This window comes from Rhinolophus sinicus, chromosome 5 (assembly GCF_057876585.1).
Source record: "Rhinolophus sinicus isolate RSI-liver-muscle chromosome 5, RSI-T2T, whole genome shotgun sequence".
In the NCBI taxonomy this organism is placed as follows: domain Eukaryota; kingdom Metazoa; phylum Chordata; class Mammalia; order Chiroptera; family Rhinolophidae; genus Rhinolophus; species Rhinolophus sinicus.
The window spans coordinates 39,446,154-39,463,209 of record NC_142505.1 but is presented as its reverse complement, the minus strand read 5'-3'; the positions used below and the strand labels follow the sequence as shown (position 1 = coordinate 39,463,209).

General features: G+C 36.2%; 1 protein-coding gene across 4 annotated transcripts in view; it reads right to left on the bottom strand.

The window, feature by feature from the left end:
• Positions 1 to 17,056, bottom strand: part of RASA2 (RAS p21 protein activator 2) — a 102,732-nt gene that overhangs the window by 10,372 nt on the left and 75,304 nt on the right. For 3 of the 4 annotated variants that reach the window (XM_074312934.2, XM_074312936.2, XM_088798383.1), the window contains exons 15-19: positions 15,344 to 15,450; positions 10,061 to 10,144; positions 9,504 to 9,581; positions 5,908 to 5,981; positions 5,249 to 5,358 (exon numbers count right to left, since the gene is read on the bottom strand). In XM_074312934.2, the coding sequence (XP_074169035.1) occupies positions 5,249 to 5,358; positions 5,908 to 5,981; positions 9,504 to 9,581; positions 10,061 to 10,144; positions 15,344 to 15,450 (453 nt within the window). The remainder of the gene's footprint in view (positions 1 to 5,248; positions 5,359 to 5,907; positions 5,982 to 9,503; positions 9,582 to 10,060; positions 10,145 to 15,343; positions 15,451 to 17,056) is intronic. The other variant, XM_074312935.2, reaches the window with a different exon arrangement.

Below are 17,056 nucleotides of genomic sequence, written 5' to 3'. Positions count from 1 at the left end.
CAAAGAAACAGAAAGTAAAAAAGTTAAGAGCCATGGTGGATGGATTAAGCAGTTACAATACGTCTAGTAAGAATTGCAGAAAACAGAATAGAAAGACTGTTCAGGAGAAAATTACCAATTAAAATGTTCCAGAGATAAAGGTAGAAATCTTCAGATTGAAAGGATTCATTAAGTGCTGAACAAATGGAATAAAAAACAATAACATGTGGATACTTGGCTGTAAAATATTAGAAGTTGAAGGCTACAGAAAGTCCTAAGAGTTTCTAGGAAGAAGAAACAAGACTGCGAATGGTTAAGATTGATGTCAAAATTCTCACCAGCAACAGTGGAAACTAGAAAACCATGGAGTAATATCTTCAAAGTTCTGAGGGAAAATAATTTTAAATTCAGTCTATCATTCAAGAGTAAGGGTAAAATAAAGACCTTTTTTTTTTTTTTTAATATGCAGGGACTCAGAAAATTTATCAGTCATTAAGCCAATCTGAAACAATTCCTCAAGAAAGTATTCCTGCAAAATAAGTAATGAATCCAGGAAAAAGACGAGTATGTTATATAAGAAAAAGTGCTGGACAGAACGGGGTCCTGCCTCTTTTGCTCTGCTCTCGGTACAGGATTCTTTAGCCAATCCTGTGAGTGCTATCTTCAAGATAGATTCAGAATGTGATCCATTTTTACCACCTCCATTGCTACCAAAGAAAATATAGAGAAAAAAATACTGCAGAGCCATGCGTGTGAAAATGTGAGCAGGTAAAAACCAAGTCAACGCAAATGTATTGAGATTTCTGTTGAAAACATTACGGAAGTTTCGTTTATATTGTCCACAGGCTATATGAGCTAGAACATTTGCGATCACGTGGAAGTTATGTAGGCTGTATGTATGTACCTGCGTATGAGTATGTCAGGTCTCCCCAAAGTGGACACTATCTAAGCAAGTCTGGAGAACACGGGAAAGAATTTCAGAGATGAATTTCTTAATAATCTATATGCTTGGTGAAAATTTTAGAAGTCTAGCGCTGTGGTTCTTAACATAATTAAGGTGATAGCATATCCAGAACACACGGTCTTCTTTCAAGAACACCATTTATTAAAAACATTTACTAAATGCCTTAATGAAGGAAGTAAAAACATGTCCCCACCACTGAGAATTTTAAAGACCAGGGGAAGAGAAAGACCACACAGTATGACAGAAGTTATTACTAAGGTGATAAAGAAACACAGTAAGGGAATAGCTCAACTGAGGTGGCTAGTGGCTTATAAATGACTTCTGTGAAAAGCTAACACTCGGGGGCGGCCGGATGGCTCAGCTGGTTAGAGAGCAAGCTCTGAACAACAGGGTTGCCAGTTCGATTCCCACGTAGGCCAGTGAGCTGCGCCCTCCACAAGTAGACTGAAGGACAATGACTTCGAGCTGATGGGCCCTGGAGAAACACACTGTCCCCCAATATTCCCCAATTTAAAAAAAATCATATTATTGATTTAAAAAAAAAAAAAGAGCTAACACAACTTAAGGCTTAAAGGACAACAAACCACTGGAAGAAGGAAAGAAAGGGATATCTAGGTAGGTCATACGCAAAAGCATGTATGTAAAAGAGTACAAGTTAAAGGAATTACAAGAGATAGGCTGGTGAAGTGACATGTGGAGAATGCAATAGACGAGACTGGATGGGACAGGAAGAGGCTGGAGCATCAGTAACTCATTTGGCTCCAACATAGAACTAGAAGGACTTTTACTTGTGGAAGACTACTGCATTAAAATAGAGCAATATGAAAAACCATAATTACAAGCACATGGGTCTATAAAAAACTGTCAAGGTAATTATGACTGACAGCTGACTGAGTACCCTGTAATATTCATTTGCCACATGTTAATTTAGTTCTATTGGATTTGTTGCTTACTGTTGCTGTTAGTAATTACCTAAGCAGGCATCAAAAATTTAATAACTTGTTTGAGAAAAACCCTTAAAAATGAGAAAATTGTATTAATTCCTTTTCCAGTAAATTGGAAAAAGGCTGTATTATTTGATTCTAAGTAGTAGAAAAATTCAGAATACTAGTGTCCAGTAAGAGAACAAAGTGAAGGACTCAATGATTTAGAGCTAGGTCACAGAAAATTTGGGAGGAACGCTTTTAGACACCAAAGTCACATAGTAAGTGTAGCAAGAGACTTAACTAGTAGTCTTGGCTATCCAGAAAGCAGCAGGGAAACAGGCAATAAGCAAAACATTTGTTGAACAACCAAACAGGGAATCCAAAGCACATGTATTTTATCCATAGAGGAAAGTCCTGAAGTTTTCAAAGACTTAATCTTATGCATAATTAAAACAAACACAGTACCCGTATCCTCACTCACAGTATATTAGCAACACAAAATGAAGGCAGGTGATGGAGATGGAAGTGAGATGTTACATCATGGTTCACTAACAGTACAAGAAATTTAAGGTGACAGCCTAAACATAAAGGGGATAGGAAAAAAACGTATACAGCAAATACAGGAACACAAAAAAGCATAGCAGTCCAAGGCATTTAGCTGGGGAGTAAACAGCTGCAGACACCCATAAGCAGCCCTGAAGACGTTACTAAACCACAGCACTATATAATAATTAATATTATCAATGATAGCCCCAAGTCATCTAGAAAATGTTAACTTACGTTCAATGAACTCTTTTTTAGAAGGCAAGGAAGCATGTAATACATTTTGGAAAAATCCATCAAAATAGTTAAAGCAACAAGCATGGATGCTTACAATTGTAGGGTTTGGTAAATAAACTCACAACTTCGTATGACAGAGCTCACTCCTCCAATGTCACACTCAATTTCTTAATGTCTGGAAACAATGTAACTTCTAATGTTTCTATTTTATATCTAGAGTAGCCTAATCATTCTACAAAATTTTGTTCTCCTAAAATCACTGGCCAGAATAGAGGTTCTTGAGAGCTGTGAATGGACTTTGGGTCTATGAACTCTCTGAAATTATATGCAAAATTTTGGGTTTAGTTTGTATGTGCATTTTTCTAGAGGAAAAAGGGCCTAAAGCAGGGGTGTCCAAACTGCGGCCCGAGGGCCAACTGTGGTTCGCAATCCATTGTTAATTGGCTCGCAGCAAATTCCAAAAATATATTTAGTTTACTTAAATAAACCAGGTGAGGCAATACGTACTTCACCTCGAGTGAGTGGTCTGGCTGTTTGTGTATTTTACCGCATATGGCCCTTGGTGAAAACCGTTGAAAAAAGTTTGGACAGCCCTGGCCTAAAGCTATCATCTGAGTCTCAAAGTCTTAACCCCAAAGACTTTAGAATAGTGGCTTAGATTAGAAAATGCTTTCAATGAGAAAAAAAATAGCTAATTTATTCATGGAGAATGACTAACTTAATTTAAATTTTATATCAATGTACCCATTAATGTAAACATAATTAGCACATTATGACAGCGATTTTTAAATGTTGCTATATATGTAAGAACATTTATATAGTATTCAACATAAACTGTAACTTCTAAAACATTCAAAATATGCTTAGCCTAAAACATGCTGTCTGGAGGGGCAAGTATGTGGCCTACTGATGCTTAGTCATTTGAATATTTATATGCCATAACAAACTGGGCGCCTAAAGATAAAACGCATTTGGTTTTGTATGTCTTAGTAATGTATTTGGACATAAACAGCCATTTTGGCTAGGCCATTCAAAGAAATTATGAAACAAAAAAATGTTATTATCACTCTACTCTTCTTAACTGAGTAAACTGGGTAACTTAACTATTCTTAAGCTCCATTTAACTGAGTTTACATTCTCCTGAAGGTATCCTATGTCTGGTTTTGTTTTATCAGTTCAGAATTCATAGCAGAAGCTCTCTTAAGAGATCTTTACCTAACAGATTTGATAGACTAACTGAGACTCCCCGTTTCCTCTGTAAAACATACTAAATGACGTTCATGGGATGCTGAACATCCCATGGTTGCTAGGCTACTATCTATTAAGCCTGTATCCTTCTGTTCCATTGGTTAGGCTTTTTTGCTTACCAAGTCCATTGGGCTTGTTCCCAAACCTATTTATCCCATTTTTCCATGTTGTAATTTTAACTTACTGAAATATATATAAAGTGATGTGCCCCCTACTAACACATGTATTATTTATTCGAAAATCAGGCAAGTGCTCTGAAAAGCTTCAAAAAAGGGGACTCAGACCCACACAAATAAGGTTGATTTATATAGGGAGTTATACAAGATTAGGGTGACATTCATGAAAATCTAAAAGGATTCTGTACTTGGATTACTTTTCAAGTATTTAAGTTCTAGCTTCACTTTGGAGACATTAACCTGAAAACTGATGCATTAGGGGTATATTTGCACAAGACTGAAGGGAAATCCAACCTATAAATCCATACTCAAAGAAAAGATCTTGGCTCTTTATGAAAGATTGGTAAACAAATATGTAAATATTTAAAATATGTATGTATCTTTTCGTTTGTTTTAAAAAGATTCTTGCTTTAAACGACCTTTTTGGTTACGTGAACATCTTTGGATCCTGATCACTTAGAATGAAAAGGATTCTACTGTGTGTGATCTATAATCTAGATATTAAGTTCTTCTTGCTAAGATACCAGAAGAAGCTAATGGCCTTTCATAGGTAATGCTTTAACCCAATGAAATAAACTGACAATGGAGATTTTAAGCACTGTGTCAGTCCACCGAGAGGGAAACTTTGCCTCTCTGAAGCCTTCACATCACACCGTAGAAAGACAGCTCTCTTCACACAGACCGCCTATTTGTGCTTTCTCAGGAGGCAGACTATTAAAACTTCCATCTTGGAGCTGGCTTGGCCAAAGTCTACAATGAATCTTATAACTTTACAGGAATCACAATCTATTGTATGACTATGGGAATTTTTGGTTGACATTATCCAGCAAATCACTGAAGTACTCTCCTCTATTTGATACTGATTCTTAACCACTTGACTCTGAGAGTTAGAGAAACTTCTAAGAGATCTAAATGTTGTTCCTTATATATTGATTGTAACAGCAGGGATTTACTTGGGATTTTTAAAAAACAGAGCACGTGTGAGAAAAATGTAATTTACATGGTGCCACTTGTCAAACACTTATTCCATTTTTAGTTGTATGCATCACTGTGAGAATCAACAAACTATAGTTTTATTAGTGAAAAGATTCACTAGAGTCACATTAAGCAGCAAAAAAGAAATCATTACTGAGAACCAGGAAAGAAGAGGCCCCACAATAAAGCATAAACACAACTACCTGGCTGTTTGTGGTAGGTGAGCTCTCTGCTTGTCAAGCAGAACCACCGTTTCTTGAAATTCTTTTTTCCAATCCTAGTTCTTCCCTGAGCTCTTTTATGCATCTCACTGCCAAAACAACAGATGTGAACATTTAGTTACAAATATTAAGATAGTTAATCCAAAACAAAAACTTGCTCTTTAATTTTAAATAATATGAAAGGTTGTATAAGATTATATTAAATATATAAAAATGTCTTTGCCATTTATAAGTTTTGCATTTATTTTGGCCATACTAAGGAAATAAAGTCTTTAATTAATTTGATATTTATAATTGTGCTATCCAGAACTAAAAGGGCCAAATGAGTGATTTCCCCTTTAACTTCCAATGATAACACTATCCTAAGACTGAACAGTGCTAGTACTTTTTCAAAGTACTCTAATACCCATAATTTCATTATATTTGCAAAACAACTCTAGGATTGCATGGACAAGGAATCATGCCCATCTGGCATAAAGTTATAGGATAATGAGCGCAAATTACCTGTTTGATGTTACTTAGGCAGTTCTAGCACGGAACAAAAACTCAAGACTGCCTCATTCTCAGACCCATGCTATTTGTACTTACTTAACATCCATACTAAAACACGCCTTTACTGTTTAATTTCATTAAATTACCCTTCTTTCAGGTGCACAGGCTCACTCGTACCACTGGACTCTTTAGTTTCAGTAGATGAAATTTCATCCAAGAACTAAATGGGAAAATAGGCAAATATTACACTTTGTGATAAGATATAGCATAAACTCAGTTTATCTTAAATATCACTGATAATACTGTAAAATTCTTCATTATTAAGGAATACACATAATTGTAATTTACAAAGCTAAAAGCATATTTAATTGTAGCGGAAGTCCCTAATTTACATATGACAGGTATTCTAAAAAGTTTATTCTTTTTTTTTTTTAATTAAAAAAAAAAATTTTATTGGGGTGACAAAAAAGTTTATTCTTAAATTACTTAAAACCCAAAATATATTCCCTGTAGAAATAATTCAATCCATAATCCCTTAACTGCAATTCTGAAATCTGTAAAGCACAAATACTTTTTATTTTTATTTACAGTAAACTAATTTGGGGGTATAACTTAACCAGAACTGGGATAAGGCTATTTATAGTCTGTATGAATCTACTTAGTGTAAATATTCATACATTTACTACAGAAGTATTAACATATTTGATTATGGGGTACGGTCCCAGGTCCCACTGGGAGTATTATAATACATAGCATATACTTAATTTTTCAAAACTTTGAAAAGCTGAATTCTGAAATACTCCTGGTCCCAAAGATTTTAGATATAGGACTGTGAACCTATATTATAGATTAGGGATCATCAAACTATGGCTTGGAGGGCCAAATTCAACCTACAGCCTGTTTTTGTAAGGCCCACGAGAAAAAAATCGTTTTTGCATTTTTAAAGTGTTGTAAAACAAAAACAAAAAAGAAGAAGAAGATGTGGCAGAGCCCTTAAGTGGGCAGCAAAACCTAAAACATTTACTCACTGGCCCTTTACAGAGAAAGAGTTTGCTGACTTCTATTATATACAATTCACTTTAGCCCAAGAGACAGTATTTCAGTTATGACTGAAGTATAACTGGGTTTTCTGGAATAACCTCGAATCTAATCACCATTTATAAACTTCCTATGGAGAATGTGTGAATGTGGTGGCTCCAGAAAATTGGGAGTACCCATGTCTAACAATGGCAAGCTACCCAGTGAAGAGCATTTAGCTTCATAAATATGCTACCTTGACTGGTCAAGAGCTTCCTGTGTGGCTATTGTGGGAAAGGGAAATGAGTAGTTCAAGAACAATTCTTGTTCTTAGAGAGGAATCCCTATTTTGTCCCGCAAATGAACATCCTTGCTTTTTCCTTTATATTTTATGTTGTGCCATTTAGGACTTACAAAAAAATAAACAAAAACAGAGTATATTCCAATAAGAATGACACTGAGGCTCCAGTGCCTACTGTAAAGTAGAATTTGTGGGCACAGCCATTTTCTCCTACAAACAGCTGTAGATTGCCCGCCAGAACCCACACTTGGAAGTTTTCCAATGGAATGTTTACTTCTAGTTTGCTGGAAGGAAATCTTCGTAAGAGAAACAAGAAGAGCAGAGTTTCTTTTGCATTATACGTGGGTGATACAGAACAAGTATCCAAGGGAACTGAAGAAGTGTCCTATCACATCTTCAGTTATCACAGATGGGCCACCTGCTAATGGCGTATAACACACTGATTTGAACATTTCATTTCTTAGTTTTGCCCTTGAAGGCACTGGTTTATTTATTTGACAATATTTATTATTTATTTATGATAATTATTACAGTTTAAACTTTATTTGTAGATTTATAAGGAATTATGGGGTAAATATAGTTATACAAAGTGAAAGAAAACACAGTAATTAAGATGGGACTATACGCAGGGTGAATATAGGCCCCATTTTGCTCAGGGCTATCCTTGTCTGCAACTGTGGTCCCAGCATAATCAATAGAACTCCCTGTCACTCTTGAAAATATCCAGGTTTTGACACTAAATTACGTGGTCATTCTGTTTATAGACCTATCCAGGTTACTGTTACTAAACTGTAGGAACAGCAAAGGATTCAGAGTTATAACCTATTTTCTTCTGGAGCAGAGGTCAATGTCACTAGTGAGAACAATATGAAATGAAAAATTGGGTTTCATAAGTTTTGCAATTTATAACACTGCACATAACCAGACTTCTCTAGTGAATAATAAAGAAAACTCTTATATTAGGACAAAATATCCTATGCTAGTTTAGGAATGTAGAACCAAATCTGAGAAGGAGACATACTGTGGTGACAGTCCATGAGAATGTGAGTGGGTGACTCAGGGTGGATCAGGAACAGACTAAACTGGCACCCTTGAATGCTTTCTCCACTGACCTTATCAACTCTACACATTCTGATTATATCAGGAAAAAACAAAATCAGATGCTACTATGACCTAGGTCATAAAAAAATGGAAAAACAACCCTAAAACAAAAGACAGTACATCATAATCTTGCCAACAAAAGTCTGCCTACACTGTCCCACAAATGTTTCAACAATGTCCTATAAATAAAAGGGTAGCTTTTTCTTTGCCATTCTTTTGAAAGACTTTCTCCTCAAAAGCCTTCAATGGACGCTTAAAAAAAAATTTGGTTGAACTTACACTATTCTAGATGAAAAATTCCCACTGGCTTTAATTTTTTAAATTATCACTTTCATTTATTGAGTCCCTGTAAGAATTTTAAAAGTACAATAAAAAGCACAAACATACTTCCACAAAATATACTCTTACCAATCAACTGTGAACCATGCTGCAGAAATTGAATGAAATCTTTAAATTTGGCCTTGCTAATTTGAATTCATTAAGTTAGAATTGTGGTAAGATATAGTGTTTTCTTTAAGCCAAGTTTAAATGTACTTCAAAATAACTTTTTTTAAACAAATTTTTAGAGCAATGCTAATTTTGTTTAGAATGATTCAGAACCAAAGACTCAAGAAATTATAGATCCTGTCAAAACATTCTCAGTTACTAAGTACAGTAATTTTTGTATATTATAGGCCTTGTGTTAGGATGCTATATACTGTAGGCTTTTGTACATTTTAATTTACAGTAACTTTCCTCAGGTTACTACCACAAGACTATATCATTTATAGAATGTTCAATAATTCATAAATTTTTACTATGGCAGTTAAGTACCTACTATACGTGAGGCACACAGTAATCCTTTACCCCTAAATCAGAGGTTCTCAATCAGAGGCAATTTTGTCTCTCAGAGGACATTTGGCCACTTAGAGACATTTTTGGTTGTCAAACTGGGGGCATGCTACTGGCATCCAATGGGTAGAGGCCAGGGATGCTGCTAAATGTCCTATAATGTACAAGACAGCCCCTCACAATCTATAATTATCCAACCAAATTGCCAATAGTGCCGCTTTTCAGAAGCCCTACTCTAGATGTAATTTGTGTCATTAAGATACTGGCACTAGTAGCTGTCACTAAAATTCATTTAGGTATTTTCACAGCTAAAAAACCCGTAGTTTCGCATAGGAGAAGAAATGGGGAAAAAGACAGCCTTGTTACATTTGATGGCTAGTTTAAACATTATTTTTTAAACCACGGATTGACACCTAGGAATAATAAAACATGTTATTTTCCCAGTGCTATATGGTAAGAAATGTTAATATTTCCAGAGTAAAACAATCATACCTTTTTAACTGCTATAATATATCCTTCTTCTTGAAACATTTTGAAAAATTCACACATGAATGTCTCCTTGAAACTTGACTAAGAAAAAAAAACACACAGAGGATTTATGTATATTAAGTAGAGAACTAAGACTATAATGGACTGTATTTTATTTTATTTTTAAATTTTTATTTATTTATTTATTTATTTTGGACTGTATTTTTAATAAAGCTGAAGATTAAGGCCTGAAAGGATTCAATCATATTTTTCAAGAGCGTGGAGCTGAAGATTTCCTCAATAGCTGTCATATGATAAGGGTGCAAACCGATAAACAAGAAGCACTAGCGTCTGTTTACTAGGCCCGCTCCCCTCTTAGATATATTAGTTTAAATGAATTTATTTCCTTTAACAGGTGACTAAGACACAACATCTACCTAAAAGACAGCTACAGAATCTATATATATGTATTTTGGGTTTTGCTTTGTTTTTAATTTGTGAGGGAGTAAGTGAGGGAGAAGGGATCACAGTAGAACAACATTTAGAAATGTGAATAAAAAGCAGGAGGTGTAAAGACTTACCTTGCTTTTGGACAGACTTCCCCAGCTTCCCAAAGTTTGAATGGTTTTTGAGATGAGAGTTAATGTTCTAATTGTCGGTGCATCCTACAGAATGCAAAAAAGACACAAAACTCCTGTTAAGTTTTCAAAAAATAGAATTTGTATAAGAATAGAGTCAGTGGGCTACGTTGCTCTAAAACAGTGACTCAAAAATGTTCATTCAAACCACCAACATAGTTAAAAATCTAGCTATGGATGGGCACAATTCACTGGACTAAGGAATTAAGAGGCTAAAGAAGTCACATATATTGACAATTCCTTCCAAAGTAATTATATTTATGATATGTCACCTCTGAAAGACATAATTTAATAAATATTATATATGTTGTGTTGTACAGTATGGCAGTTTTAATTACCTAACAAACTGCATTCACTTTTGAAATGTCAATGGCATCTACTGTTCTCTACCATATAACTTAAAATAGCCATTTCCAAATTTTCTGTACTCAACCCATATTTAAGCATATTCAATAACTTTTTTTTTAAAAGAGTACACGCTTTTCCCCCACATCCCTCTGCCCTCCAGTTCAAGCCGTTGTTTCTCAGTCTAGTTGTGTAGGACACAGCTCCTTGGCCCGTGCTGGTATTATGAGCCTTGAGCTCCCCCAGGCTGAGGCAGTCGGTGGCTCAGCTCATGGCAGCTCTTGCCGGCTGCCAGCCACTCACGCTGGCTGCCGGCCATTCATGCTGGCCACTCACTGGCCACTCAGGGCAGCACATGGTAGCCCACGGCAGGGCATGGCAACCCACGGCAGCACACAGCAACTCACGATGGTTGCCAGCCACTCACTGGCTGCTGGCCACTCACACTGGCCACCAGCCGCTCATGGTGGCACACGGTAGCCCACAGCAGCACACAGCAGCTCACACCAACCTCCAGCTGCTCACGGCAGCCCAGCTCCAGGGAGATCTGTTGTTCACAATCTTAGCTGTAGAGGGCGCTGCTCACTGGCCCATATAGGAATCCAACCAGTGACCTCGGGGTTAGGAGTACGGTGCTCCAACTACCTGAGCCACCAGGCCAACCCCATATTCAATAATTTATATAGTTTCTATAATCAATTCTTTTCACCATGAAAGCAAAGATCTAAATTCAACTTAGGAAATGAGAAATCACCCAGTTCATATAGGATCTTAAGCAGAGGGTTAACTATTTGGGTCTATTACCCAAGGTGATTTTTCAGGTCTCTCTATCAGAAAGAAGTAAATGTAAATAATATGATTAACAGTATTCCTTCGAGTCCTTGCTTCTTCCCTTTTCTTATAAAAAAAGACTGAGATATAATTTACATATAGTGAAATGAACTGACTTTAAATATATATATAGCCTGATGAGTTTTCACCAATCCATACATCTGTATAACTAATTCCCCTATCACTATATAGAGTATCTTTGTTTGGGGGATTCAAATAAACAATATCTTTCATCAAAAGACATGCTGAAGAAAATGTAGATACAGAAATGGTTTAGTTTTTGGTTTACATTCCTTAATATTTGGTATCCACACACTGAAAACAGGCAGTGAATGTGAAGGGGATGAAACAACCAGAAGGTAAGGCAATCTGGAGAAAAAGGGCTATGTGGGATATGATTATTATGATATACTTATGAAATAGTTACATACCTTAATTAAGGTTATTCAGAAATGTTTTAGCTAGAATATACAGGATTCCACTGTATGTGTCAAAGGTCCCTATAATTCTCTGCCTTGGAAGAATATAAAATTCTTAATGTGCTAATAAACTAAATCTCACCAAGACTTCCCTGTTCAAATTTGGTTTTAAAATCAGTGTTTTATGCCATCATCTCCCTGAACTAGAAAAAAGGAACAAAGCATATTTTATAGTTTCTGCCTATCAGAGATTGGTTTTCAACAACATGGCCCTCACAGCTATTTGACAGACGTCCATTCAGCGCCAGTTGATTCCCTGGTGTCTTCTAGATAGAAGCTGTTCTAAGCTTTCCCCTTGCTACCATCCGCCATCATAATTTTTCATAGACAACCAGTACCTTAGACATCTGGCAACCAACACACAGCTTGGCACTGGCATATAGTAGATGCTGTGTAACATTTATTAAATTAAACTGAAATGTTGACTCATTGTTGACCTCAAAACAACATATCCTATCCTTTTTTCCTTATATTAAGTTGAACATATGAAATTACCATTATTTGACTATTTTTGATCTACAAAAACCCAAACAAAACAATTTCATGGGGTTCACCATAATATTTCATAGGAGGAATTATTCTTTTTCCCAAGGTTTACACCATCACTTTTTAAAAAGACACTCTTTCTGGGACGGCCGGTTAGCTCAGTTGGTTAGAGCGCGGTGCTCTTAACAGCAAGATTGCCAGTTCTATCCCCACAGGGGCCGCTGTGAGCTGCGCCCTCCACAACTAGATCAAAACAACTATTTGACTGATGGGTCCTGGAAAACCACTTAAAATAAATAAATGTTAAAAAAAAAAAAAAAAAAAAGGACACTCTTTCTGAATCCTCCAGGATACTGATCTGGTATTAGTGAGCCCCCTTCTCTCTTAAATTTCTCCTACTGCTCATCTCTTCTCTATTTAAACCACATGTAGGTTTTCCCATTTTGGAAAAAACTCATCATTTGACGGGCTCTCTCTCTGAGCTACCATTTTCACTTCCCAAACATTTACTGAGCACATACTTATCCTAGAAACTGTGCCATGTGCTTGGGATACACAAACTTGAAAAAGATCTAGCCCTTGCTCTTAAGGTACTGACAGTCCACACGCAGAGACTATAAACAGATGATTATAAAACAGTGTAAGAAATGCCATGACAGAGAGAGCCACATGGTGCTCCAGGCACACATAAGAGAGGCACCTAACCCAGATTGAAGGATTAGAGAAGTGCCTTGGCTGAGTTCTTGAAAGGAGCTATCAATGAAAGAACGGGGAATATGGTGAGAAGGATAGTTCAATCCTTATTTTTTCCACCATAAAATTTCTGGAAAGAGTGGTCTGCCATGTCAATACTAACATAACTCATGTTTTAAAAATACTATTCATTCACATGTACATGCATGTGTACTTACCTGAATTTACCCATATGATTGGCAGCAGGGCAAGCTCACTTTTGTTTTATTTCCTAGGTAAAACTACATTCACCTATTTATTCTTTAATCTTCTGCAATCTGATTTTCTTCTTCTCTTTTACTCTACTAATACTGGCTTCTCAAAAGTCAGAGAACTTCCAAATATAAAATCTAACGACCTTTAATTGGTTCTCCTCCCCAACCACTCTGTAAATTTTAATACTGGTCTTGACAATGCCATCACTCCCAGGTCTCCGAGATCATTCCTTGCTCTCAATTTGTATAGTGTGAATTGTCTATACGTCTTACTTGGTACTAATCAGGTGCTAGTTTTAGATTTATATATGTAGTTTTAGATTGTGTATCTTATGCATTTACCCTATTTCCCCAATTAGAATGAAAGGCTCTTAAAAAGAAGGGATGAGGTTACACTTAACAGTAAGCAATAGTGGGGCGGCCAGGTGGCTCCGTTGGTTAGAGCACGAGCTCCCAACAACAGAGTTGCTGGTTCGATTCCAACATGGGCCAGTGAGCTGCGCCCTCCACAACTAGATTCAAGGGCAACGACTTGGAGCTGATGGGCCCTGGAGAAGCACACTGTTCCCCAATAAAATTTTTTTTTTAAAAAAAAGGTAAGCAATAGTTATGACAGTATGAAGCAATCCTTCTGGCATACCGATAAGAAAAGTGACCTAAAATAACAGAATTTGTGGTTAAAAAAACTCTATAGCAACATCTGTTACCAGGAATATGCAAATCCAAGTCTGAATACAAGGCAGGGTCACAAGCTCAGAGGTAGGAGTTCTGTTTACATCCCGAATGTTGCTACCAAGCGTTTGCTTCCCCCGAGTTCAGTCCAGCTTCAGCGACACAGCCATAAAAAGGACAGCCATGTGAACAAAAGGACACTGACCCACGCTCTGCTGCAGCTACTCACAGACCATTTGTCCTTTGAGAAGAATGGGTGTGTTGCTGCCACAGCAGCAGGGTTCTATTTAGTTCTCCAAGTTAAATGAGTGGCCATTGTCAAGAGGAGGCGTGGCCTTCAGAGCCCTGTTTAACTCCAAAACTGAGGGGGTCCTCCTCACATTGCATTAGTCAGTGAGTTTCCTAAGGGCAGGAGTCTTCCCTTCACTGCATCCCCAGGGCAGAGCACAGTGCCTGATACACTGTACGGGCTCCAACACCTGACTGCCTAAGAGGCAGGAAGGAACAGGGAGCAAGCGCACAGACTGGAAGACCAACTAAGTCAAATTCCAGTTTAATCCAGTTCAAACTGAGTGAAATCAAATCATAATTTATTAGTTGTTTGACCTTGGAGAAGTTAGTGAATTGTGATTTTCTTACCTGCACATAGGGATGATAATAGAATTGACAGGGTTATTGGGAGGACTAAATTAAAACATACAAAGTACTTAGAACAAAGCCCAGTACAAAGTAAGCACAAAATAAATGTTGGCTATTACTATTATTTGTTAGACAAATCAGCAACAAAAGCAATTAAGATAAGATTATAAAATATTTGGGACATGAAAGGTTCAAGAATTAGCAGAAATAACATTGTATGAGAAGGAAACGCAAACAGCAAAAATAAGGACTTTAAAATTGTTAAGAAACATAAACCTATGTTGTTCAGATTCCTATTTAAATAATTAAATAGGACTTCACAACAAAAATATTATATGCTTTAAAAAAGTTTTAATCTCATACAATTACAACATCATCTCAGGTGAATAAAAAGTAAAAATATGGAGATAGCAAACAAACTGTTCCAATAAAAGTTTCCACAACTTTCAGAAATGAGCCTCTTCAAATTTCTGTGAGATTTAAAAATATATGAAAGATTAAACTAAACCTGTAACTAATTTAAAAAATCCTGTATTATGGAAATTTACAAACATACACAACAGCAGATGGAAAATATAATGAACCCTCTTTGTACCCATCACCAGGTTCCAACAATTATCAGTATTTTATTACTCTGTGTAGTACCTTTTAACAATAAAAAATAGAATTTTCAGCCTTCTCTGAAAAACTGGAACGGCCAAGAAAAATGTCCAGTGAATTTAAGTATAAGAAAACATAGCCAAGTGAAATTGGCATATTTTATCTTTTCTTCATTTTAATAAAAATAAATAAAAATGGAATAAAGCTTTGAGAAGAACAACACTTACTGGATGATGAGGTCGCAAATGAAAAGTATGAGGTGATACTACGGCTACAGCAAAGAAACGAAGAAATACAAAGCTGCTCACTGCAGAATACTGAACATGAGGGTCATCTGCAGGAAAAAAATGGTGACATGTCATGCACAAAAACACTGAATTGAAAAACGATGACAAAGTAAAAAATATTGAAAAAAAAAGAAACTAAATAGATTAATATAATTTGTCTAGTAAAGATTGAGTTGATGAAATGATAGTAATGATTATGACTAAATTAAAGGAAAAAATTCTATGACTAAAAAAATCTGAAAGAAATACAATAAATAATAAAGAAAATGAAAGGCAAAGCTTCTAAGTTTTCAGAAACATTTTAATTTGGAAAAATACTTCTTTCCTCAATCTGCAAGAGACTCCTGAAATTACAACAAAAATAAAAGTAGTATCTAGCACTACCTAGTGGTAATACTGAATCCGTTAAGACTAGAAGAGGAGATTGTTTTCAGCTTTGGCATATTATTTCAAAAATCTTAATAATATCAAAGTTTATGCAATAAAAACAATTCAGCTGAAATCTTTATTTTTAAAAAACTATCAATATCCTATATAAAAATAGATGAACTGGAGACAACTTGTGGCTTTGATTATCAACCTATAGCTTTCGTTTCAGACTGGAGGCAACTCTTAACCCAACAATCAAATGGTAGAGAAGCAGGTGGTAAGGGAAAGAATGTCTGGATTTGGTTTGAGTTTTAATTCTTATAAGTCACTCAATAGGTAGTCACTGACAAGTCATTTTAATTTGTAGTTCTTTAATAATTCTTGCTTCCCATTCATTGCTTCCTCCCCACTTCCCAACCCGTCTTCTTCCCAGGGTGGTAAGAACAAATGAGAAAATATGAAAGTGTTTTATGACAATAAAACTATCATTACTGTAGTCTACTGAGGGTACGAAGACATATTAATATTTAAGCCAACAAAAAAACAGTCAAGAAGATATGTTTGCATTTATTTAAAAAATTCTAAAATGTGTTTTAGATTCTTTATGTAAACAAGAGTTACATGCATACGGCATATTTAAGGCCAGATCACTGAGCAGTGCAGGGTACAGAGATTAGCAGCAGGCTTTGGAAAGGGCCAGGCCCAGGTTTGATTCTGCTTGCCCACTGGCCATGTCATGGACCTTGGGCAAGTTACTTCAAGTTCTCTAAACCTGTTTCATTGTCCACCTGAGGGGAGCAGGACCTGCCTCCTGTGGTACTGAGCAGATAAGAGCGGGAGACAATACAGGCCAGCCCTGTGCCTGTTCACTCACTAAAGCATTCCATGTGGTTACCATGTTCTAACTCACTAAAATATAATTTCAGTCAGCATTTCATCTTTCCATATGTTAATGTCTCTACTCCCTTTATTTTTGTTACAAAGATTGGATTTAGTATACTTATTAAAGTTAATTGTTTATGTCTTTACTATAATAAGCAAAGGCATCTAGGTCTGAATTCATCTACATGTTAGTTGGACAACTCAGCCCCACCACTTTATCACTGGGTAAATTTGGTGGAAGGGCAGAAACTGCACACACAGGTGTGCACATACACACACAAAATCTCTTCAGATGATTATAGAAATAAATCATCTGAAAAGTTTCACATAGCTGGGTAAGACTGATAATTTAAATAGCTCCCCCTCCCTGCCATTACAGGCAGATCTGGAAAGACAGCTATA